Source organism: Lissotriton helveticus, chromosome 10, assembly GCF_964261635.1.
Source record: "Lissotriton helveticus chromosome 10, aLisHel1.1, whole genome shotgun sequence".
Lineage (NCBI taxonomy): Eukaryota > Metazoa > Chordata > Amphibia > Caudata > Salamandridae > Lissotriton > Lissotriton helveticus.
The window spans coordinates 1,041,037,619-1,041,065,373 of NC_136071.1; the positions used below are offsets into that span (position 1 = coordinate 1,041,037,619).

At 43.9% G+C, this 27,755-nt stretch overlaps 1 protein-coding gene across 1 annotated transcript in view; it reads left to right on the forward strand.

The window, feature by feature from the left end:
* Window positions 1-27,755, forward strand: part of MALRD1 (MAM and LDL receptor class A domain containing 1) — a 2,679,189-nt gene that overhangs the window by 144,263 nt on the left and 2,507,171 nt on the right. Inside the window, exons 3-4 of the mRNA XM_078663745.1 lie at window positions 916-1,010; window positions 1,096-1,257. Coding sequence (XP_078519871.1) covers window positions 916-1,010; window positions 1,096-1,257 — 257 coding nt within the window. The remainder of the gene's footprint in view (window positions 1-915; window positions 1,011-1,095; window positions 1,258-27,755) is intronic.

A 27,755-nucleotide genomic window follows, 5' to 3' on the forward strand; every position in this document is an offset into this window, starting at 1 on the left:
ATTTAAAAACCATTTGAGTTCTATGAGTATACTTAACCTTTTTGTACAGAATTAATACCAAGTTATAAAATCATTGAAGTCCCCTCAAAAAATTCCAAATTGTTATATTTTATTTTTTAGCACATTGACGCTTTTGGTATTTTATATACCAGGATAGGGGCAATAGTCCTGGTTCCTCACTGGTTTATAATCAGATATAGTCAGCATCCAAAGTATGGTAATTAGGGCACTTAAGCACTTAATTAATGAGTATATCCGAAAAATATTAAATGAATACCTTGTTGTATATCATTACAAGGCAGAGTATAGCAGAGAAGGAGTGGAAGAATGCTTAGTGCCAACTATATAACAGAAAGAGATGGGAAAGATAGAATGGTAGAGCAGGAGGCTCAGAGGTGAAAAGTAGTTTTAGGTGGCAGAAGTAACGCAATATAAAGGTAGATTGAAGAAGTACACTGGAGAACTTAGTCAGGAACAGTAGTACTATGGGAGATGGAGGATGAAAAAGGAAGGTGAGGTGGAGGAGAACGAAGAGCGAAATCAAGATGAGTAAGAAGACGAAGGATGAAGAAAAATGAAGAGGAGAAGAAGAGCGGAGAATGTAAGCATACAGATGGAAAGTCAAAGATTTGGTAGCAGGTCTAAAGCTAGTATAAAGTTTAACAGATGTGTACTCAGACTTTTGAGAAACGTGAGTAATGGCAATGAGCATCTTTGGTTTACTGAAATAAAATGGCAGAGTGCCTACTTGTAAAAAGTTTTTTTCTTGCCTCGGTATCAATGCTCTTAGTAGCAAACCATTATGTGCCAGGTAGAATTGACTAAATCTCTTAAATTAAGTGTTGTATACAATGACATACGTTTTGATCAATTTTGAGCCTTATTTTCATTACAGTATGTTTTTTATTTCTGCAGCCATGTTCCTTTCCTTATCTCTTGAAGAAAACCCCGGGCATTTTGCAAATTTAAAGACTATCATTTTCAAACCTACCGATGGAAATGGTTGCCAGGTAAATTGCATTCTCTCTGGGTAACCATTCTGTTATCTTCCTTTATAATTTTAGTAAATATATTCTTATTTTCTTTTGTATTTAGATGAGATTTTATCATTACTTAGGCAAGGTGAATGGATATTTAAATGTGGCACTCCAAACACAACATAATGCCACATTGAGGACTCTATGGGAACAAAAAGTGACCCGGCCATCTATGTGGAGAAGAGAAGTTGTCACAATTAACAGCAAAGAGAATTTTGAGGTATGTGTGTATTAGTCAGAAACTTTGTTTTACATTTTTTTCTGACCAGTCGGTGAAATAAATGGGAATTTACTCTCCAACAGTAACATTTATGTAATCTGTGCCTTCATTTTCTCCTTTCTAAATACACACACCATTGTTTAAAATAAATATTGTAATTACGCATTGCATGTGTCTGATTTTCTTGAAGTATTGCAGTGGGATTTAGGTCCTCCAGTAATCACAGTGACATTTTCTTTTTGAGAAACTGAAATTCTTGCAACTAGGCAATATTTGGTGTAGTTATTCACTTTCTGTGAGGAGGGGTCAAATATATGTGCTGCTGGTCGTACTTGCAATGTGCAAGTCGAAAACATGGAGAAAGGTTTAATGTAACACATTTGTGGCATATTGAGTCTTATTAAGTAATTACATAGTTAAAACATATAGCACTTCACATCCCAATGCACACAGCCAATCTAAAAGGGACACACATCTAGTAAATTAAACTATATAACTTTCAAAGATTTCAGAAAACCTTTCTCAAAATCCTACTTTATTTCCAGTGGGCACTTGAATCCCATTCGGAGACCTACATCTTAAATAGATTGTCCTTTGCTATTGATAATAGTAATAATAAGACTTTATTGCATGATTTGTTAAAACCTTTGCAACTGACCTTTGCTATTGTTTAGGCTAGTTTTTCCTGTAGTGTGAGGTAGCTCCAGAGAGAGTTAAGAGCACTTACATCAGTGCCTTCAATGTAAACCTGGTACTGATAGGAATCCAAATCATTTCCTTCAGAATGGGAGCCTCATGCAGAGAGATCAGCTTGTCAGTGCCACATTGAGGGCAGGGAAAGGACTGTGCCATTGTCTCAATTGTCCTGGCTGGATCCCCGGATGTTTGATATAGGACCTGGCATTATTGTTTCATTCTGTTTGACTCAGTGCATACAATCCATAAAAGAGCTTTCCCTAACTGGTGGAATCTCCTAGGGAACATAATTTGGATTGCAAGCAGTTACCATCTGGGCTTTCTGTGAATGTAAATAATTCACAGAGAGTGAGTTCATCTTTAGGAATTAAAGTAAGGTTTACATTTTTGATTGACCTCATTTATGTAAGGTTGAGATTTTGGAGAGTTGTGTGTGAATGTTTGCATAAAATGTTTCATAAATCTATGTTTTCATAAACTATTCCACTAACTACTGTGATTCACAGAGAAGTTATCAGATGGGACTCGAATTAATGGGCACTTTATTGAAGGTCACATTTCCTCGTCAATGTACCTCAGTAATGTGTTTTCTTCAATGTTCTACTTTTTGTACATTATACAGTAAATATGAATCACATACATTGGAAAATAATCAGTCATACAAACAGATATACAATACAATATAATGTATCTTTTCTTCAAATAAATTATGCTACTTATATATTTTACCTATTCCTTATTTTTTTATGAATGTCTGAAAGTCCTGTAACAATCTACAATTGTATTATAAACTCAGTCACCACAGAATTTCTATTCATGTTATATCATTTAAAAGAAACTTTGTGGGTTCAAACTAAGTAGTCGATCCTAATTATTGATTTCACACTTTATAATGCATTATTTCACCTCTTAGCAAACGTTCCTCACCAGGGCCGGACTGGCTACCGGGCAGTTGTGTGTGCTGCCGAGCAGGGGTTCATTTAGTTGATGGGGACATGTGTGTGCAAAACGAAATTCGTTTTGCATTTTTTATTTCAAAGCGCACGCAGGTCTCCATCAACAAAATAAGCTCACACCACGGAGAAATCCTCCCCCTGCTTGGCAGCACACACAACTGCCCGGTAGCCAGTCCGGCCCTGTTCCTCACAGTACATCTGTGGCAGCCAATATTTACCTTCCTTATTGGTTATTTTGATTATTTGGGAGTCTGTTGTGTCCAGTGACTGCCAACTTTTCCCCCACTTTTCCTACCTGCTGAGCCATTGAAATCTAGCATCACACTAGCAGAGCCCCCACTAATTTGAAAACACATTTATTCTGTTAACATGATATATTTAATATATTAAATATGTCTAATACCTTGCCATTTTCAAATTTATCATCCTCTATACCTTCAACAATCCCATTAAATGTACCCATTTAAATTGTTCCTGGGCGTAAGTACCCGGAGTTACTGCACCGATCGAGACATGGGCTCCACAGTTCAGCCACGGCCGGCAGTGGGAGTAACTGCAGGGCGGTGACGTGGGGAAGGGGAGGGGCAGGGTGGGGGGTAGTAATGTTTGGAATTTGGAGTTTTACAGGTAAGTAAACATTTAAATAAATAAAACGAATTTCGTTGAGCGCACTGCATCCCCAAATGCGATGCAGTGCGCGCAACGAATTTTGTTTTATTTATTTAAATGTTTACTTACCTGTAAAACTCCATAGTCCATACATTACTACCCCCACCCTGCCCCTCCCCCTCCCCACGTCACCGCCCTGCAGTTACTCCCACTGCCGGCCGCGGCTGCCACAGTTACTCCTTGTATTTGGAGTATTTCCCCCAGAGACTTCAAAATTCACAAACAGGGCTATTGAGAGAACATAATAGTGCATTAGCATTACCAAAAGAGAACTTATAATTAAAAAAGAAAAAATTAGATCAAGAGAACAGAATATTATTTATTAATCAATCGCCAACGGCAGCAAACAAAATGAAAAGATAATTATGAAAAATAGACAAATTGTTTATATAGACATCATTCTAAAGGAAATAGTTAAAGAATCATCAATGTTGTAATCAAGAGACCCTCAAATTTGAAAAACAGCCTCATTAGCACAAAAAAAGGAGTGGCAACAAGATACACAACTGATTCGTAGGACGAAGACAATTAGCCTGTTTAGATTGTATGCATTGTAATAGTCTTACAAAACAGTGCGTGGCACAACATTTACATAATGTAAAGGTGATTACAAGTAAAGATTATTTTTCTGCAAGAATGTTTTTGATGTATATTATTCCATGCCAAAGTGAACTATGATACATTTTCAAAACTTCAAGAAAATACGAAGCAAGGAGGCATGAACTTAAATTTCAGGAGGACGAAAGGTCAGAAATCACCTTTGGTGGGACATTTCAGAATTATAATCATTCAGTGGCACAGTTACATTTCCAAACGATGGATCAGGTGAAACATCCACTCAGCTTCTCACAGAAATAAAGCGTTTGAATTAATTTAGATGCCAGATTTCCACCAAAGAGTGACAATGATGAGGAAAAGAGTTGAGTGATTGGTAAGTAGGTCCACTAGGAGAATTGGATTACATTCAGAGTGAATATTGTAAAAGAAAAAAAGCACCAGATGGCAAATTGAGATATTCATAAGACTGAGCAGTGCCGCGCTCCTTTGTAGGCCATCATCATTGATTCCTTTAAATCCCAGTTGCCAAACAGAACCCAAAAAGCTCCTTAGTAATAGTTCTAATTCACAGTGCACACCTTCCCTTTGAATGGGGGTTGCTACGTTCGACAGCCATGAGAGATAGGCAGCCTGATGTTTAATCAAGCCTTAGATTGGGCAAGATGCGTTAATAGCCCTGGCAAAAGTGTGATAGAAAAACATGTTGGTTAAGTTACAAAAAGCTATGCCAGGGGATTACATCTACCTTATTAAAAACGATATCCCTAAAGGTGGGAACGTGATTACCTTAAAATGTCACTGTTATGGCGATTAACATATCAATCCACCATGACTAATTATTTTTATTTTCACTAAATAAGTACATGCTGCAATAATGGTGTTTCTCTTTTTAAGCCAACGTTTGAACACGTAGACGTTTGACTCTGCATAAGTTTAACATGGGGAACCACATAGCATTGTATGACGTCTCCCTTTCAAAAAACGTAGCATTTCAACATTATGTAACTAGGGCTTAGTTTTACAGTGCGAAATGCGGCATTTTATGAACGAAAGATGATTAATTGTGTGATTCATCACCTCTACAGATCATGGGCAGTATTGTGCACAATTTGGAATGACATAAAAAAGTCCTCTCTCTATTCATGTAGTCAACTGACTACCATGAAACGAACATGAGCAATATGCTGTTTATTAGTCATTCAACATACAAAGGTCCTTAGCGCCAGCTATCTATTTACATTAAAAAAACTAATGCTGGGAGACATGACAAAAAAATAGAGATGTGTTACATACGTTATTTAATCAGCACATAATTTACATTCCTCAGCAAAATTATTATTAGTTGGGCAAATAACAATGACAGTTGTTTTAAAAAATGTTTGATGAAATTAATAAACAAACCATTCAGACCAGAGATTTACTGTTTGAAGAAATACCTGCCATGTCCTGGTTGAATGCTATTAAGCCACCCTGCTGTATATCCAAGTAATACTCCCAGGCTACCTTTTCTCTGTAGAATATTGCTAAATACTGTGTATGATCTTCACTAATGGGGTACGTTGATACTCTATGATAATAATATATTCTTGTGATTAATAACGATGTTGGATATTAATAATTTATAATCATAAGGTTCTCTAAAAATTGTGCCAGCATTGCACCTGTTTGAAATTCTAATTTTCAGTACTGTAGATTAAGAACTATGTTGACATTGAAGTGTCACTCATTAGGTATTCTGCCTATGCTCATCGAATATTCCTGAATTGTTCTGTATTTTTTCCTAAACAGTTCCATCATGTAGATACACATCAGGTTCTTATTTTTATTGGGCTGGAGTTCACTAGATATTGATTTTGACTTCAACTTGTACTTTTTAGTGGTCCACAACAAATTAGGGAGTTTTTTTAATCACACCTACAAAAAAGAGTTGGGTAGACTTTATCAGTTTGAACACATCTGAAAGCATGATGGGTTCTAATGGGCATAATTTAATTAGCTTTTCCAATGTATACATATTCACATATCAGGTTGTGTATAAAACCTCACAGAATATTTGTGAGTGGACAATGCAAGGCACTCTTCTAACTGCACAATATGCACACATTGTAGGAAAGTATGCTTCTAGCTTTCTAAGTTTCCGTATGTCGTTGAACACAAACATACATCCGAGTATTCCCTTTTTTATCTCTATACTGATTGTAACTGCAACGTCATGCAAACTTTTACAGTATCTAGATAAGGGATCCCTCAAGGTAATCTGCAACACATCCGACCTAGGTCAATGATGTTTATATCAAAACAATTCTCTGCACAACTGAAGTATTAGCCTTTCCTCTTTTAAAATTATTAAGAGGATTTAGAGATGTTATGCTATTTTTACACAATCAATCTTGAGACGATGATATCTTCTATTACTAGAGATAACACTGGAGGGTCATTAGGGAATATGTGTTTAAACATTACAGGAGAATTACTCAGGCCATCCTTTGTAGTGTATAAAACTTGACTCTTAGTGATCCGTTCCTGTTCTTTAAGTACTAGCAATAACCTTTTATTGGATCATTCATGTTTGTTTAATTTGTTGTTGTTTAAAATATATATCAAGATACTAGTTTATCTTCTATGCTCGACTAACCTAAGTTATTATATATGCATTTATTTTGTGTAGGAAACAGCAGGACAGTTACTCTGACAATTGAGTTGTCACCCACACTATATGCAGAGTTAAACAAAAGAAACATACTAATGCACACATAAAATTTTGGGTAACCCCCCTAACATTGCCCCTATAAGCAAGGGCATCTTTTTTGGTTGCAATCCATTTTAATCTGTCTAGTTTTGCTGACTGCAGGACTCCGTAAACCTGCAAAAAGTACAGTGTATGTGTTTTTCTCCTAAAATATGTACTGTGCTTTGGTTTACCTTATGAGACATATTTATTTCTTGATAAAGTCCATGGGAAATGGTGCTGAAAATAAAGCAATGGCATGTGAGTAAAATGCAATATGCGACCTACAGTGTGCATTCCAACCACACACTCATATTACAAAAATGCATGACTGTCAAGAACGCAACTGTGCTCTGCCTCGGTTACATTTTATAGAGATTGTAGTAACACACGGCAAGGCAAAGTTTCTTTCCCCTAGAAGCAATCCTTTTAATGTATTTATATTACCCCTAACGTTTGACTGTATGCCCACTGAGAAGGGTGACCAATATATAAAGAGGTTGCACACTACATATTTGGTTCCCTGACAGACAGAGGTCTGAACGTTACGTCAATTGTGGAGTTGTAGGTTTGGTTGCCTAAGACAACCCTAGATGTGATTAACATATTTATTTCATTTGTCTGTTAAGAAAATTGTTAGAAAATGCATTCAAATGTATTTTGCTCTTCATTTTCAAAATCTATTTAATATAGAAGTCAGAGCATTCAAATGTATTTTGCTCTTCATTTTCAAAATCCATTTAATATAGAAGTCAGACTTGTGATGAGGTTAGTACAAAAAGTAACTTTATAAAAGTGTACTTTCGGTTTCCTAAGCCAGAATTGGCTGAAAAACAATTCTGCCACTCACCTCTCCAAAGCTGGATTACATGTAATTGTTGGAAAAGACATTGCTCTTGACGCAGTACATAATTCCCTGCTTCTTGGCTCAGGAACCACAAGGTTATGATAAGTGCTGACCACTTAGCAGGGTTTAGCATTCTGGGAGTGTACGAGAACATCTGGCAGAAAAAAGGATAATCTGAGAACAAACTCTTTTGACTTGGAGGTGCTAGAAAGAGAGCGAGAGAGAGAGGGAGAGAGACAGTCACCTATTAATTGCCAGAACCTTCACAGAGAGCCAGTCTCCAGTCACAGCGGGGGAGAGAACCAGTATGTATATGATCAGATTCATAGCTCATCTGAATAGGTAAATGGGTATGGAGCGAAAGACAGGCCCGTCTTTTGCAGAAGACTTCTTCCATAGTTAAAATAGAAGCTCTTCGGTAGGTTAACAGTAAACTAAAGGGGAATCTGCAAATGGAGGTGGGTGGCTGCTAGAAAATAACTTTGGTGAGGTGGCATATTTTCTCCAGTCATGGTCTAGTGCACAGGATAAATCTCATCCCCTTTCAGAACATTCCTGGAGCTAGCAATATTTCACTTGAAGAATGCTTGTAGGAAGAGACCTCCTGACGCCTGCTAGAAGAAAATGACTCATTCAAGGATGCAATTCCTCCTGCTGGTTCCCAGAGACTGGAACTGATCTCCAAGTGTCAGGTGATTGGACTCCTGTCATTCATGGACAAAAAAGAAGAAGGACTCCTGATTCCAAGAGTACCCAGCTGACCACAGAGGCCTGGTCACAGTAGGATACCTCTTTGTAGACAGACCTAGTGATGCTTGCTCCGAGGAGCTTAGGGCTGCATGACCAACCAGAATGAAATTTCCCAGCAGCTGTAGAAAATTTAGGCTTAGTCATTTTTCTATCTCGAAAAAAGAGGGACGGGATTTTGAAGCTTGCCCCAGAAGGTTGCAACCAAGGCAAGCAGGAAAAACAGGTTTGTCCAACTCAGAGCTTTATGCTGTGCTGAAAACAGGTTCAGTGGTACTTATCAATAACGTTATTTGGCCATGACTGGCTATAACTTACAGACGTGACCCATTGGAGCATTTGGACTTTGGAAAAAATAACTTAACCCTGGGCAGAAATCTACCCAGCCTCATGGAGCACTATTGGCAGCCCTTAAATCTAGTCTTGTACCGCCTGGTGCTTTTTGCCCCGTAACCAACATCATCAGTGAGAGCTCAACAATGACATATTTGACTTCAATAGGCCCTCAAAGGCCACATCCTTGGACATTTTCCTGCCAGAAGACCTTGACTTTCAATATAGAAAAAATAAGCTGAAGGCAAAAACTTCGAGGGTGATGACCAGTCTGATGTATCTGATCCTCACTTCATTTTAGTGGGCCCCAAATTTTACCTAAGTCCTGGATTACCATGAACTATTGTTTTTCAGTAGTGATTTTCTTTCTCTAGCAGGTATCTACCAGAGGAGATCAGATAATCGCTCTGAACTATATTTTGACCTAACCAACCTGTATATATCCATTGTTAAGGGTCTCCACCTCCCACATTATGACCCCAATGTCTGACATTTCCATACTGCCCTGGTACGATACTACTGACAAATAAACAGGTAGCCCAAACTATATTTGCACTTACAGCTGCTTCCAGATCTCTAAAATGAACTGCTCCCAGTTTATTACCTCTGGTCCCCTTGATCCAATGGAAACACTATACATGACTGATCTCCCAGGCTCATGAGATCAAGAGGAACTAGTGTAGCCAAGAGTGTGAACTCACAGGGAAAAATGCTAAAAATCTGAAACCGGCCAACCAATCTGGGTGAGGGACATTTCACTCCTAGCCATAGATTCCTTAGTATAGGTAGACATTACAAACATATGGTTGACGTATGTTTCCAAAAATGCTGACTGATATCTGTGACTAAATGTATCCTAAACTGACATTTCATTTGCAGCTCGTTTCCAAATTTTCAAAAAGCACAACATCCACTTTATCACCTATGGGCACACTGAACCCTATATCACACTCTCAAAAGACCCAAATAAACAAAGTTGTCAGTTTTGGCAGAGATATGTTCCTGCATGACGCAGAGTGGAGGCAATTACCATGTTTTGAAAATAAATGTAAGAAATCTAAAAAATATCCATTCAGCGCTATCTCTCAGCCATCCAATCCAGGTGATAGACACGAGAGAGTTTGGGCACCAGTCGATAGAAACCTTAGCATGCGCAGATATAAAAAATATATAGTTGTGGTAGGTTTCTATAAGCTGAGCGGTGTAACCTGCAACCAAATGTCAGGTAGACTAAACTGGCACTTCAGAACCTTTTCCTGGGCGTCATGGGAACTCTTTCCACAATTCCTTCGAGAATGAGAATAATGTTCATCAGAGGATTTATATCTCTCTTGACCCCCGTTAAATTGTATGGTAGACAGTCTAAGGGGTAAGTCCGCCTGCCATCCCATCGGTAACCGGGACCGCCCACCATAAGGGCGGGGGTCCCGCGGGGGTATTAGGATGCGTCCGCGAACTGTGGCAGGCGCATCCTGTATTTTTAGCATTGTGGCGGGCGCTTTGTTAATGTAAATGCAGGGGGGTACCACAGGTATCCCCCGTGTGCACCCCCACCTCTTCTTCACTCTGGGGGCCCCCAGGGGGCCCCCAGAGTGAAGACCGCATGCCTTAAAGGCATCTCCCTAAGCCCATTGTAATATGGCTGGCGGTGTCTCATAGACATCGCCACCATATTAATCCTTTTCCGCCCCGGCCGAGGGGCGACCGGGGCGGAAAAGCGGCGGACGGTCTTGCTGTCCGCCGAGGTCCCCCCGCCATACTAATATGGCGGGGGGAATTCGAATGCGGATGTCGGGCGCATTATCCCCGCCAGGCTGGAGGTAGCCACCGCCAGCCTGGCGGGGGCAATCCGCCCAACATCCTAATGGGCCCCTAAATATCGATTCCTAAGGCCCCCATTAGGATGGCGGGCGGACTGTGTCCGCCCGCCATCCCATCGGTAAAAGGGACCACCCGCCTTAAGGGCAGGGCTCCCGATGTATGCATTAGGATGCGCCCGCCACAATGGCGGGCGCATCCCTCATTTTTAACATTGTGGCGGGCGGTGCAGTGTGCACCGCCCACCACAATGTTAAAAATGTATGCATGCATTTGCATACACGAAGCGGTGCCTGCTGCTTTGTGTATGCAACTGCTGGGGGGGTACCCCCCGTGTGCACCTCCAATCCCTACTTCACTCTGGGGGCTCGCAGGGGGCCCCCAGAGTGAAGACCGCATGCCTTTCCGTGGCAGCATCGCCGCCACGGAAAGGCATCTCTTTTGACCCATACTAATATGGTTGGCGGTGTTTATTAGACACCGCCGCCATGTTAATTTTTTTTCGCCCCAGCCGCAAGGCGACCGCCCGGAAAAGCGGCGGACGGTCTTTCTGTCCGCCGCGGTCCCCCCGCCATACTAATATGGCGGGGGAATTCAGTTGCGGATGTCGGGCGGATTGCCCCCGCCAGGCCGGCTGTGGCTACAGCCAGCCTGGCGGGGGCATTCCCCCCAACATCCTAATGGGCCCCCATATATCAACCTACAGAAATATTGATTTGGAAATATCAAAGGTACAGAATATCGTTGGACAGAATATCGACCCTAAGGTAAGTAATATCGAATTTGTTTATATCGATGTAAGAAATGTTGAAGTTAGTAATTTCAATATCAAATATATCGATGTTATTAATCTCGATGTTACTAATATCGATATTTGTATGATTGTTATGTATTTTATTATGTATTTAATATGTATGTGTTATATGTTTTTTGTTAAGTATTTTACTTGTATTAAATTATATGCTTACTATTTTTATATATTAATAATGTTATTTTTAGGACAATTTTATGTTTTAGTACCGGAGCGGGTTGCGGGTTTATAGGGGAATAGGGTGGGAAGTAATTTAATTATAGTAAATTAATTATTAATTTTTAGGAATTGTAAATTCATTTTAATACATTTTTGCATTTAAGTTCTGTAGCGGGTTGTGGGTTGTTAGGGTCATTGGGCGGGGAGTAACCTAATTGTAATTAAGTAATGATGTATTTTTATTTATTGGTATTGATAATTATTTTATTTGTAATTAATTATCAATTGGCAATTAATTATTTTAATTGGTAATTAATGTTTGTAATTGGTAATTAATTTTTTGAATTGATTTTTTACTTGACAAATAATATTAATAATTGGTAATTAATTATTATTATTTTTATTATTTTTATTAATTGCCAATTATTGTTTTATAAAAAATATTTTTTGGTATACCAAATAGATTTATTGTTTAATATGTTTTAATTGTTATTCAATTTTTAATAATTAATATGTTTTTGGGCATGAAAATTATTTTATTTTTTGGTAACTAATATTTATTACCTAATATTTATTGGTATATATTGTTAATGAATTATTCAATGGTAATTATGTTTTTAATAATTATCAAAGGGTATTTGTAAATGATGTAGAGTTATTTAAAAATTAAATTATTAAATATTTTAAATACAAAAATTATTTATAAGTATGTTATATTTAACCTCTTCGCTATCCAATGCTTTCCCTACTGTTTCACTTGCTGGAGTAGGAATAGTAATTTTGACCCTACGCTATCCAACGCTTTCCCTACTGTTGCACTCTCTGGAGTGGGAATAGTATTTTTTACCCCGTATGCTATCCAACACTTTCCCTACTGTTGCACTCACTGGAGTGGGAATAGTAATTTTTCCCCTACGCTATCCAACGCTTTCCCTACTGTTGCACTCTCTGGAGTGGAAATAGTAATTTTTACCCCTACGCTATCCAACGCTTTCCCTACTGTTGCACTCTTTGGAGTGGGAATAGTAATTGTTACCCCTACGCTATCCAATGCTTTCCCTACTGTGCACTCTCTGGAGTGGGAATAGTCATTTTTACCCCTACGCTATCCAACGCTTTCCCTACTGTGCACTCTCTGGAGTGGGAATAGTAATTTTTACCCCTACGCTATCCAACGCTTTCCCTACTGTTGCACTCTATGGATTGGGAATAGTAATTTTACCCCTACGCTATCCAATGCTTTCCCTACTGTCGCACTTTCTGGAGTTGGAATAGTAATTTCTACCCCTACGCTATCCAACACTTTCCCTACTGTTGCACTCTCTGGAGTTGGAATAGTAATTCTTACCCCTACACTATCCAACACTTTCCCTACTGTTGCACTCTCTAGAGTTGGAATGGTAATTTTTATCCCTATGCTATCCAATGTTTACCCTACTGTTGCACTCTCTGGAGTTGGAATAGTAATTTATAACCCTACGCTATCCAACGCTTTCCCTACTGTTGCACTCTCTGGAGTTGGAATAGTAATTCTTACCCCTACCCTATCCAACACGTTCCCTACTGTTGCACTCTTTAGAGTGGGAATAGTAATTTTTACCCCTATGCTATCCAACGTTTTCCCTACTGTTGCACTCTCTGGAGTTGGAATAGTAATTTTTACCCCTACGCTATCCAACGCTTTCCCTACTGTTGCACTCTCTGGAGTGGGAATCATATTTTTTACCCCTACGATAACCAACGTTTTCCCTACTGTTGCACTCTCTGGAGTTGGAATAGTAATTTTTACCCCCACGCTATCCAGCGCTTTCCCTACTGTTGCATTTTCTGGAGTGGGAATAGTAATTTTAAGTCATACGCTATCCAACGTTTTCATTACTGTAGTTTTTTGGGGAATTTGAATAGTAGTTTTATTTATTTAACTATTTTTTTTTTTATTATTTTAGATAATGTAGCATACAATTAATTTTAAAAATATTGAAAGTATATTTAATTTTTTAAACATAATTATTTACTTTTTATTGACATTATTGTTTTATGTGTGTAGATGTATTTGTAATTTATAATATTTGTTATTAATTTATAAATTATTAAAATAATTATTAAAACGTATTATTAAGTAAGTATATATTATATATTGTATGTATATGTTTAATTAATGTTTTATTAATATATATGTATTATTTAATAGTTTTCAACATTATTAAATGTTTTTAACTATGTTTATTTTATGTATAAGTATTATTTACTTTATTTTACACTTTTTTTAACAGAAAAACCCCGATATTTTTAACTACGATATTTTTAACAACGATATTTTTGTTTCGATAATTTTGTATTTACCATGTTGTAGATAGGATGTCGATATTCTTGCCTTCGATATTCCTGCGTCAATATTTCTGTAGGTCGATATTTTGTAGGTCGATATTCTGTCAGTGATTCAAATTGTATATCTCTCTCCCAGCCTTAATGCACCTATTCTCTGACATGGCACTAAAATTTCTTTTTACTGAATCTACCATGAGTTCTACAGCTATTCCCCTGTCCTATTTTTTTAAAAATCTTTTTCATTATCAGGTTTTTGATTAATTGAAATATTCATAATTTTGTTCCATGAGTGTCTTTTCTAATGAAGAAGCAAATGTTAGAGATAAATCACCAACTGTACTCTTTCTGAGCCTCTGTAGTGGTGATATTTCATTTTCATGTGGCCAGAAGCATTGATTACTTTTTACATTACCAAGATCAATTTTGTGCTAAGGTGTCAGTATTCTCTATCAGGTTCATCCCAATTCAAATGAAGGTCCTCATCAGTGGAATCTCTGTCTGAATGCAGTTTAGAACATCAGGTAACACTGCATAGATGAACCCCATGTTTAGTGCTATACAGGCTTGATGTTAGAATCCCCATTATTGACACTATTGGGGACAGGGTACTTTTTTATCTGAAAGGCGCATATTTATTACACTGAATTTATCTTGGACAGTTCAATGAGGAAATACTGCTTCTTGTTCATAAGTGTTTCCAGTAATCCAAAATGAAATTTAATTCTGATTGACTGGATATGTATTCCCTTAATACTGCGGTTAAAAATGAAAAAACATAGCCAAGAGGCATTATTATTTTTTTTTGTAACTTTTTATTATTTGAAACACAAAGAAACAAAACATCAAACAAACAGCAAGGCAGTACAGTATGAATACAGACATTACATATGTGCTCAAGGAGGACGGGAGACACATGGTATCAGGAGAAGAAAATTCCATGAATACAGATGAGGGGAGGGAGGCACAGGCAGAGTTGCATATGAGCAGTACGACACATCACAGCTGGAAGGGATGTGGGTCAGGGCGACTGAGGAGGACTCTGGGAGGCGGTGAACGGGGGTGTACAAATATCTCCACGGTATGCGTTCCAAGGAGTCCAAATCTTCCCCCATTTTTTGGGTCTACCTCTTGCAATATACACTGTTTTCTCTCGAAACATGCAGCAGTCCAAATTCTCTTTCCAAGCAGTCACTGTAGGCGGCCTCGGGGAACCCCACAACTGGGCATTATCTCTCTTCGCAACCATATTAGCCAAGGCCACCCACCGAAGCTGTGACACGTCATAATCAGTCGGACCCCATACATTCAATAAGCATTGCCGGGCTTCCGGTATCATAACAACACCCGTGACATCATCCATAATCTCATGTATACGTTTCCAGAATCGCACCACCTCAGGGCATTCCCAAATGATGTGAAGATAGGTGCCAAGGAGACCACACCCACGCCGACACATGCCATCTGTAGAAAAACCCATATGAATTAGACGGGGACCAGTGACGTAGATTCTGTGGAGGATCTTGAGTTGGACCAGACGGAGGTGGGCCGGAATCGCCACCTCCTTGGGAGAGGAGATCGTGGACTGCCAATCCTCATCATCCAGTTCAATACCAACAGCAATCCAGGCCTCACGAAGGCGATCAAGCAGACCGGATCTATCATTAATCATTTTTTTGTAGAACAGTGAGATAGTGCTGTCCGGCACATAGCTGTTTAGTATACGATCTTCGAGGGGGGAGGAATCCGGAACCGCACCACCCACTGGCAACACAGAAGTCAGAGCATGACGTACCTGGATGTAACAAAATCTTTCCCTGTCACTCAACTTATACTCTGCTTGCAGTTCAGAGAAGGCCTTAACCTTTCCTTTAACCCAAAGATTACGCACTTTACTTATACCGATCATGTCCCACTTATCAAATCCCTTCGTCCTCCAGAGGCCGCCCAACTTCGCAGAGGCATAGAACGGTGTCGCACCCGTTAATTTATCACTCCAGCCCATAGCCGCCGTTGCGCTATGCCATACCCGCACAGTTATAGCGGTAGGTCCCGTGAGATGTGAAGGGGAGGGTCCCGAATAAAGTGCCCTATAGTAATCACCCCCCGGGAGCAGCCATTTGTCCATTTCAAATGCTGGGTTCAACGCCGGGCCATACATCCCGTGGCCCAATAATAACTACGAATATCCGGGAGCGCTATACCGCCATCATACCAGGGAAGTGTCAATTTCGGAAGAGCTATATGCGAACGTCCGTCCCATATTAGTTGCCTCTGTAACGATTCTATATCCCGAAAATACGTCGACGGGATGACATCAGGACTATTCTGAAGGGCATATAGGAACCGGGGTAGGGACATCATCTTAAAAAGGGCCGCACGCCCTAGTGGAGACAACGGTAACTTACGCCAACGCGCTACATCGGAGCATAGCCGCTGAAGTGGGGGAAGCAAATTCCGTTCGTAGCGAACTGCCGGATCCATAGAGATAAACACACCCAGGTACTTGAAGCCAGATTGCGACAGCTGGATGGGACTGCCCCGTGGCAAACGAGGGACATCACCCGCAAGTACATAAATGCAGGATTTCTACCAATTAATGATGAGGCCCGAGTTTTTCCCAAAGGAGGTAAGTACGTCAAACAAAACGTTAAGCGATTTTTGGGGAGAGGTAAGGTACAATAAAATATCATCCGCATATAAGGAAATACTAAATCCTCAAATTCCGGCGTCCAGCATATACCCTTCATCGAGGGTTCCCACCGCAGCCAAGCAGCAAGAGGCTCCAAAGCCAAAGTAAAAAGGAGCGGGGACAACGGACAGCCCTGTCGTGTGCCCCTACCTAGAGTAAAAGGCACAGAGACGCGGCCATTAACCACCACCTGGGCTAGTGGTGTTTCATACAGGAGTTTGACCCAACTGATGAAACCCGCGCCGAAACCAAACTTGGCCAGTACCGCCCAAAGATAAGACCACTCGATTGTATCAAAGGCCATCGTGGCGTCCAAGGACGCCAAGATGGCCGGTTCACGCAGCGTCAGGGCCCTCGCGAGAACACCATGCAGACGTCATAAATTTAGTGCCGTATTACGGTGCGGGATAAAACCCGATTGATCCGGATGAATCAAGTCACCAATAACCGTAATCAAACGATTAGCAAGCAATTTGGCGAGGATCTTGGGCTCCGCATTTAAGAGCGAGATGGGTCTATAAGACGAGCAACGATCCCGTGGTTTACCCTCCTTATGGATCACCACAATGGTCGCAAGACGCTGATCTCTAGGGAGGGAGCCATTGTCTCGAGCAGCCAAAAACATAGCACGTAGATGGGGAGCTAAAGTATCAGGGCGTAACTTATACAGTTCCACTGGAAGGCCATTGGGACCCAGAGCCTTGCCAGAGCGAAGGGAGCGCAGCGCGAGAGCCACTTCCTCCACCGAGTGCGTGGCATCCGGGCAATCACGCTCCGATTCGGACAAACATGGGAGCGCTATGTCACGAAGCAACAAGTGCGAATCCCCTTCAGGCCTGTCGGACACAGAAGTATATACCTCTCGAAAATAATCAGCAAAGCATTCAACAATGTCAACCGGATCAGTTAGACTCAAACCATCACACGTCACAATCACCGGAACCACTCGATTCGCTCTCTCCCTCCTGTCCAGCCAGGCAATCAATTTTCCTGCTTTATCACCCACGTCATAGAGCCGACCCTGCGGTTCCCTACTCATCGTCTTTGCCGCATCAGTGACCAAAGTTTTATATTCTAGTTGTTTAAGGCGGAGGACATGTAAACTTCTCGAGATACCCCCCGCTCCAATGCAGTCTCCAGGTCTGAGATTTCAGTTTTGAGCTGAACAACTGCTTCGTTCTTACATTTCTTAGCACACCCCACCAAAGACAATGCCTGTCCCCTGATCACAGTCTTAAAAGCTTCCCACAACGAGACAGGTGATGATAAAGAACCAACATTTTCAGCAAAATACAGATCAAATGAGTTAATCAATTCAGTGCGCGTCTTGGGGTTGAGAAGATACCATGGGTTAATCGGAGCCACCCTGCCTTCGGCCCCGATGCTAAGATTAAAGTGAAACCAAATAGGGGAATGGTCCGATATGCCCCGGGCCAGGTGCCTAACCTCTCCAATCGAGGGGGACAGTGCCGCCGGTATCAGAATGTAATCTAATCGTGAAAGACTGCCATGAGCTCCCGAGTGGAAAGTAAACTGTTTTTGCTCTGGGTGCATTAGTCTCCAACAGTCTATGAGGCCCAAGGTGTCCAGAAAGTCGCCTAACCAGGATTGTGCAGAAGGAAGATCTCGGGGGGGATAGCGATCTATCCTGCCAGAAATGACGGAGTTAAAATCCCCACCCAGTATCAAAACACCCTCGAGAGACCCAGAACCATACGCCCCATGTCCGCAAATGTCGTGGATTGCAAGCCCGGGGGGACATAAACTGACACCAACGAGATTGGCTTTCCCTCCCACCACCCGACTAGTGCAACATATCGACCCCTGGCATCGAGGATCACATCGTCAACTTCGAGGGGGAGGGAAACCTTCAGCAAAATACCCACTCCTCTAGAACTCGACGTAAATCCCGAATGGGCAGCCAGACGATAACCCCTCCTATTAAGAGCATGACAAGAGTTTCCTATCAAATGCGTCTCTTGTAACAGTACGACATCAGGCGAAAGGCGCCGCAACAGTTGCATAACCACCCTTCTCTTTATGCGATCACCCAACCCATTCACATTCCAGCATAATACCTTCAATCCTCTACCCCCCATCCAAATCCAAAATGGACTCCCATCGCAAAACGAGCATCACACAAACGTCAATGATAATGAAAGTACCTTGCCTTGAAAAAGAGAAAACAAACAATCCCTGAAATTGTCCCACACTCCCCCCAAGGTTCCCAACACAACTTCCCCCCACCCTGCACCCCTGCACCGACTCAAAAGCCACCCCAATTTGCAGTGTGCCTGTCGCCCTAGCAAGTATAAACATGAACTAATCTACACAAAGAAAACCCCAGAGGAGGAGAGGGTCCCGCCATCCCCGCTACCTCCGAGGATACGAATGGAATGATCAAAGAAAGTCAGTGAACTCCGGCTGATCACATTGAAAATGGTTCCGGACACAGGCACCATAGTCATTCTTGGTCCATCAGTCCCCCTTCCGCACCACCAGCATGTTCTTGGCCAGCGCGGCGAGTCGGCAAAGTGTCCAACCAATCACTCACTTCCTCAGGCCTGACAAAGAAAAATGTTCGATTGTCATACTCAACACGTAGTCAGGCCGGGAATAACATAGCATATTTTAGTTCCATGTCTCTCAGTCGCCTTTTTACACCTTGAAATCCCATACGTTGTTTCTGGACCGACTGAGAAAAGTCTGGATAAAAATTCACAGCAGCGTTTTCGAACTGCGTAGGGCCGCTTGTCCGCGCCGCCTGCAAAATGGCGTCGCGATCTCTTAAAATTAAAGATCCGCGCAATAATCAGACGGGGGGGGAAACCAGGCTTCGCTTGTCCCCCTGGCACTCTGTGCGCACGTTCGATGGAAAAAAATTTGCTCAGGCCCTTTGGAGCCAGATGATTTAGAATGAGGTCCTCCACTCGAAGATCAGTGGCGAGTGGACTAGGTTCTTCCGGGACCCCAATAATACGCACGTTATTGCGCCGCGCACGGCCTTCAAAATCCTCCAAGCGACGTGCAAAAAAGTAATTGGCAGATCTTAAGTTGCGCACTTCTGTTTGCAAGTCGGACACGTCCGTGGTGAGGCTGGATGTCTTCAGGTCTAACGACTTCACTTTCTCATTCGTCTTGGCTAAGTCAGCGCGAATGAGGTTGACATCGATAGCCACCGTGTCCAACTTCAGAGCCAGGGCTTCATATTGTCGGCCAATGGAGGACTGTATCCCAGCAATGGCGCCCATCACATCTTGTAGTGTTAAGTCCGCCAACACAGCAGGATCGTCGACAACCTCCTCCCGGGTCTTAGGTGCGCCACCGGGGAATCCTTTAGAAAGCGTATAGCGATCCATGACGTTCGTCTGGGTAGAACCACCCCGGATGGTGGTCTTAACCTTCCGTTTCTCACCCTCAGGCTTGCCCATCATGGCGAGTCGGGTGCCCCGGAGGGAGGCTTGGTATCTGGTCCAAATGGCTCCGTAAAAGTCACGCACGGGAACACAGGAGACCAAGTGGAGCCAAGTGGAGACCACAGCCAAACCGTCGTCTGCTCGAAACTCAATGAGTTGGCATCAGTCCGTTAAACAGGCACACTGCATAGATGAGGCAGTGCGCCGGAGAAACGAAACCGAAAGTGAAGTGAGGCCGTGGTCTGACCTCCTCGAGCCGTTGTTGTTGAATTACGATCCGGGCACTGCCACCACTCAAGGTCCAGGCTGGTCCATGGAGAAGGCCGCAAAATTAAAGACGGCAAAGCTCGGGGTCCCTGCGTCCGATTTCGATCGAAAAACCTGCTAGTACATCAGCCGGGTTGTGTCTTCAATGATCTTCCATCAGATCAGGATATTGGACTGGATAAATGCGGGAGGCAGCGAGGGTTCTCGGGAGCCCTGTGCTCACGCGGCCATCTCGGATGCGCGCGAAGCTCCTCCTCGCCAAGAGGCATTATTAACGTTGCTGATTGGTGTGCATGGTAACAGGCAGTTCTGTGTTTTCTGCAATTCAACATACATTCTTTTCAAGATTGCTAACATGTTATATGATGCGATGTGATGTAATCCAACAAGGGAGTCATCAGGATAGATAATATTTTCTTACTATCAAGATGGCCACCGCATGCCTTGACACATTGTAACAATGTGGAGCCATCTTAAAATTATGAAAAGATTGGTTTCTATACTTTTAGGCTGTCCGGGTACTACAGTTGGCTGAGCCTGTGTTAGCACATTTTAAAAGTATCTGCTAGTGGTAAAGACAAAATAGCATCAACCACAAATCATTGATAAAACAAGACTGATTGACTTTGCAAAGGTTTGCTTTTTGTCAGCGGTGATGTACAGGTGCACTCCAGGATGCATGTAAATGCAGTGCAGAACCTGTCAAATGGGAAATGTAGGCAATTATGTCATGCAGTCTGAAACTACCGAGTTCCATGCAACACTAAGATGCAGGTGACACATAATTATACATAATGATGCCATCCTGGTTCAAGTTGGAGTGTGACATCTGCCTTTGGCAAAGCGGCATAATTAATGCATTTCTGGTACTGTTTTTCAATTCTCAAATGGGGTATATATTTCCTTTGGTAGACATTGTTCTGAAAATGTAACAAAATCTGAAGGACTTATCTTCTTGTTTATTTTTTTGTTGTAGCAAGTTTATTTATTGGCAGTGTTGGAAATGGCCCTTTTTGCAGGGTTATCCCTAAACGTTTTGCTTCTTCCTCCTTTCTTTTTCCTGACCTGTTGTTGTTAACTGTAGGACTGAGGGCACTTTACCACTGCTGATCAGTGCTAAAGTGCATATGCTCTCTGTATAAATTGCTATTATGATTGGTTATCCATGATTGGCAGATTTGTTTAATCAGTAGGTCCTTATTAAAGTGCACTGAGTGTGCCAGGGATGGTGATTCAAATGCTTCTATTGGGCCTGCAGCACTGATTGTGCCACCCACATGAGTAGCCCTCAAATGATGTCTCAGGCCTGCCACCGCAGTGCCTGTGTGCAGTTGCTAACTGCCTTACTGACCTGGCCAGTGTCCCCACTGGCCAGGCCTAACCCTTCCCTTTCTGTGCACATAACACACTCCTATGGAAGGTCCAAGGTAACCACCTGGGCAGGGTGCAGTGTTTGTAAAAGGTACAGCATGTACTAGTGTGAGTGACATTCTCTAATAGTGAAATACTGCCAATTTCGTGTTTCACTATTGAAAGGATGTCTTGCCCATAGGCTAGGATGGGGAATGCTGTGTATAATATTTACTTGCATATCTTCCCATGGGAGCAAGATGGAAAATTGAAGTCTGGTATCCCTGAACTCAGAATTTAATAACCCATCTTTTAGAAAGGATGTATTTTAAATCCTGTGTTTGAAAACAGCACTTTTAGAAAGTGGCTGTTTTCTTGTCTAACCTTTCTGTGTACCTCTGCCTGTTTGTGAATTGACTGTCTGGTTTGTGAGTGACAGGGGCTGGTGTGGCTCCAGGAGGCTGGATGAGTCAGCACTGGGCTGAATAGCTCCATCTGCATCTTGAGTGGTGGGAGGGGATAGCACTTGGGCCTGAATAGGTCTGTGCCTGCCTTCCACAATGCTGGCTCCACCTCCTGCTGGGCCGCTGACGACCCTGCCCCTATCTCTCAAAGGAAAGGAGTCATATAAACAGAGTGCTCCAGGACTGAACAGAACTGGTTTGGAATAGGCAAAGGCCTCTCTGCCTCTGGAGAAGAAAATATTGGTATAAAAAGGGATAACCAGATCTCAGAAATTTGGATCATCCTGGAATCAAGAAGGAAGCTCTGCCAAGGAGAAAAGCTGGAAGACTGAAGGGGAAGGACTGTCCTGCTGTGTGTTTGTGGGCTGACCTGCAGTTGCTATTCTGCCAAGGTGAGGGGAAAGACTTTGCTGTTGCTGTGTCCCCTTGCTTAAAGAGATCTCCAAGGGCCTGAGAAGAGCTGGCCTCCTGTTAAGAAGCGCCAGGCACAAAAGGACTTCACCCCAAGCTTTCCCCCTGAACTCTGCTGTGTGAGTTCTGACCTGCCTAGAGTGCTTGATCCATTTATGGGGCCTCTGGAGGTTGTCACCTGGTGTTTGGGGAGCTGTAAAAGAAGAAGAAAAGAAGATCTACAATTTTGCACGCATCGCTCGCTTGTGGAGCGCATCGTCAACAGTGCAAGAGAATTCCCGTCTCCGCAAAGATCGTCACAGCGCCTGTTGCTGCTGCAAGAAGCGACGCATCGATCGTTTGCGGAGCGCATCGCCCCGGTGCGGGAAGATTCCTGTCGCTGCGAATATCGTCGCAAAGCCTGTCTTCGCTGTGAGAACCGTCGGACCACTTGCTTGCAAACCGCATCCTGTCACTGCGAACATCGTCGCAGAGTCCAACGGCATGGCATCGAGGGTCCGCGGCAGAAGAGGATCAACGCTGTGCCGCGCATCAAAGCTGCACCAAAGATCATCGCCGCCCAAAGATCGTTGCATCATGCCTGTACGGGACTCTTCCTACTGGAGAACCTGCACCCCGGAATCCATACAAGTTATCGCATTGCTCCCCATACAGACCGGATTCATCGCAACACGCACGCTGCGTGCAGTGGGGTTGTCGCATCGCCTGTATGTTGGACCCTAGAACTCTTTTAAAATCATATTCTTGAACTGTATATGTTGGATTTTTGTCGTTTTGGTCTTGTGTAGTTTAGATAAAGATACTTTATTTTTCTAAATGGGTGTGGAGTCCATTTGTGGTATGTTCACTGTATTACTTTGAGTGTTGGTACCAATACTTGACACATTGCCTTTGATAAACCTGACTGCCAAGCTACCAAGGGGGTGAGCAGGGGTTGTCCAAAGAGTAGATCCCCTTTATCCGGACTAGAAGCAAGGGTCCCTATTTGGACATTGGTACCTACCTCTGCCAACAAGAGACCCCCAGATCTAACAGGCAGGAATAAAGCACAAAAAACAAATAAAAGATTCAAACACATGCAAATCCAACAGGGATCCATGGTGTAATACAATTGTTGGGCACAAGACGGATACTGAAGCCCATTATTATTAACATATGAATAAGAAATGAAAAGGAGGAGAATGGGGAGGGGAAATTAGATAAACTATAAATTGAGGGAGGAAAAAAGGAAGAGAAGGGAAGGGGGAGAAGAGAGGAAAGAAAAGTAGGACAAGAATCATGAAACAGGGAGGAGAAGAGGTAGGGGAGGTTAAGAGACCAGCGGCACCGGGTCGATAAGGCAGAACCCGTATATGCGTACAACAGGAAGTGGAGGTGGGGTGGATACAATGACAGGGTGAAGGTCGGTGGAGCAAGAAAACAAGATCCAGGGTCAAAGTCATGGCGAGTCAGGCGGGTCATCTTGCAAAAAGGAGGAGCACATGAGAAGGAAAATGTCAGTCTTGTTTTTCAGACTGTAAATGATTTTGTCATAGGACACGGTCTTGTACATCGCCGAGAGCCATTGTTCATTTGATTGCAGTTGTGGTTAGCACCAGTGTCGCAGAATACAAATCTTGGCAGCCATGAGGGCATGAAGAGCAGGTGTCGGGCATGGGTGGTAAGATGAGAATGGACACCCAGGTCATGGAGGAGAACCATGGGACCCTGGAGCAGCAAGGGCAGGTCCGCACATTCCAGGAGCATCAATCCCAATGCCATCCTCCTGTTTAATTGGGTTCAAAAGGTTTCTCTCTTGAACCTCCTTGGCTGTTTCCCTCATGTGCACTTTCGTTTTTTTTTGTTTTGAAAACAGATTTTATTTGTCTGGACACACATATTATGCATTGCCCCGGACACCTGAGACTACTGCAAACAAGGACATATCAAAAATACAATTGACAGACTTTTGATAGAAAATTGTACCCCCACCCCTCCCCCCTAAATGCGCAGCTGTTGAAATAAGGACAACATAATTGTACAGAAAACATACGGAGTCGAGCCAGGACACAGCACAATAGTAACGAACGTCTGAGTGTTAAGGTGACAGGAATGCGGCTCCATCAGGCGGAGGGTCCAAGTCTAGCCCTCGATAATCAGTCCACCTTTTCCAAATCTTGAAATGCTTGCCAGAGCAGCCCCTGGCAAAGAATTCAGGCTGCTCCAGACCCATACAAAAGTCCATACCATTCCTCCAAGCAGCCAGAGGCGGGGGCTGGTGCACCTTCCAGGCGCGTGCAATGTCTCGTTTGGCCAATGCGAGGCCTAGCAATAACAAGTGACGTTTATACCTGTTACCCCCAATCCCCTCCATGACATGTAGCAACGCCAACCTGGGATCTCGAGGAAGCACCCAAGCCAGCACCTCCGACAGGCCCCGGAAAAACCCCTTCCCAAAAACCTCTGCAGTACTGAACAGCTCCAGAGAGTATGTAAGAGTGTGCCAACCTCTGAGCCACTCCTAAGGCATTCTGGGGAGCCCACCATTCCCGCCCGCCACAGGCGCTGCCGTGTGAAGTATGTGGGATGTAAATATTTGAATTGGATCAGGCGCAGGCGAGTGGATATTGCGGCCATCCGTGGACTTGCCAGGGCCTCGTTTCAGTCCTCCTCTTCTAGGTCCCCAACGTCCTCCTCCCATGTAGTCTTACGCTTAGATAAGTCAGATGAGCAGTAGTGGACCAGTGTCTGATAGATGCGCGAGAGTTTCTTGTCCGGTAACTCACCCATAAATAATTTAGCTTCCAGCGGGCTAAAGTCAGGGAGCTGTTCCAAGGCAGCCAAATAGAGCATCAGGGCGTGACGAAATTGAAGATATTTAAAAAATTGGGAACGGGGCATCCCGAACTTCTCTTGCAAGTCTTAGAATGACTTCAGGGAGCAAGCGGACATCACATCTCCCAGGGAGGAGATACCGATAGCGTCCCAGCCCTGGAAGCCCAGATGCGCAGACAGGTGAGGCAGGTGACCATTATGCCACAAAGGGGTTTCCTGGGTAAGCACGTTCCACCAACCCATTCGGCGTAGCGTCTGCCTCCAGACATAGAATATCACCTGAGTGGCCGAGGGAAGGCAGTGCCAGAGTGCGGCCGATTACAACAACGTATGGACCGAAGCCGAACCCATGAGAAATCGTTCAACCATGTATGCAGGGTCCCCCCAGACCCTGTACCACCGGTCGTTCAGGACCAGTAGATGCGCAGCCTGATAATATGAAAGAACGTCAGACGTGGCCTGTCCCCCCATATAGGTAGAGTGGAAACAGGTCCGCAATGTCACGCGCGTGATCCCACACTCCCACAAGAACCCACTCAGCGCTGAGTTGAGCAATTGGAACCAGCGCGGCGGAATCCGATAGGGGTGGTTTTGTAGCTGGTACACTATACGAGGGAGAGCCACCATCTTAAAGATGGCCGATCTGCCATAAATGGTCAATGGCATGCGGGACCACACCTTCATGTCCTCGCGCGCACGATCCCAGATGGGGGTTAAGTTGCGCTCCCGGGAGGCCACTGCCTCCTCCGACAGGTACACCCCCAAGTATTTCACTCCACCCAACGCAATCTGGAGGCCAGAGTCCCACTCCCCGACCTGTCCCCTCCCGCCAAGTACCCACAGTGTTGACTTTGCAGGATTCATATAGAGGCCGAGGTTTCACCAAATATTTGCAGAATGGCCAGCAACCGCGGCCCCGAGTGATCTAAGGCAGTAAGAAAGAACAACACATCATCAGCGTAGATCGCTATTTTGTCCGCAAGGCCCACTGACCATCGGAATCCCTTAAGCTGGGCATCCATGCGCGCCCACGGCGCGAGAGGCTCCATAGCGAGCGCGAACAAGTAGGGGGACAGGGGGCAACCCTGACGCGTCCCCCGTCGAACCGCGAAGGGGCGCGATATTGCCCCCCAACACACACTGAGGCAGTAAGGTCTGTGTATAAAAGCTGCACATACGCCAAAAAGAGCGTACCTAGGTTAAGGCGTTGTAATAGGGCATACAAGTAGACCCAGCTCAAGGAGTCAAAAGCGCATTCCATGTCAGCAAGGAATTGCGCCGTCAGCTCCCCCAGGGTCCTCCATGCGGAGATCGCAACATGAGCGCGCCGGATATTATGGCGGGTAGCCCTCTGGGGCATAAAGCCCGTCTGATCCGGGTGGACCAGCTCTGTAATGTGTGGTTTAAGGCGATTGGCTAGGACCTTGGCGAGAACTTTAGCCTCGGTGTTTAACAACGATATCGGACGGTAGGACGCATGACTCTCTGGGGGCCGGCCCGGCTTGAAAAAGACCACCACTTCCGCATGACGCCAATCCGCCGGGAGCGCTCCCCCCTCATGCGCCTCCTCTATCACCTGCCAGAGCCGTGGGCCCAACTGAAAAAAAAACACGCCCAAAAAATTTGCAGGGGAAGCCGATTGGTCCTGGCGCCTTACCGGGATTCAGCTCACCCAGAGCCGTACCTATCTCATCATCGGTCAGCGGTCTATCCAGCAGATCCCGCACTTCGTCCGACCCGTGGGGGGAGGTCATCAATAAATCGCTGAACCATATCAGCCGGCAAGCACTCCCGCGGCGCGTATAGCTCCTCGTAGTAGAGAGCAAAGCTCTCCGCGATCGCCGGGGGTTCCAGTACAGGCCCGCCCCCAGGGTCCACTATCCGAGGCAGCGGTTGGGCATGCAGCATGCCCTGACATAGCCAGCCAAGCCTGTCGCGCCTCGTCCATCAGCACTGCAGCATATTGCTGCTGGGTCAGGAGCAGTCATTGCCTGCTAGGGCCCCCATCCACTTCCCGACAACTGCGCTCTAGACCCTCCAGCTCCTCCTCACGCCGCACAAGGTCTTTCCGCCGCTCCCTGCGGGCAGCCGCGCACCAAGAAATATCCACGCCCCGCACAGCAAGAAGGCATCCTGGTTCACCGACGACCTCAAGGAATCCAAGAAGACCTGCCGCACCCTCGAGAAAGCCTGGCTCCTCGACCGGACCACCGACAACATGACCACCCTCAAACACGCTACCGGCAAGCACCACCAGCTCATCCGCACCACCAAGAAGAAATCCCTGAAGGAACGACTGGACAACAACGCCCACGACAGCAAAGAGCTCTTCACTATCGTCAAGGAGTTCTCCAACCCCAGCACCGGCACCAACGACATCACTCCGTCACAAGACCTCTGCGACTCCCTCGCCTCGTTCTTCCACCGCAAGATCGCC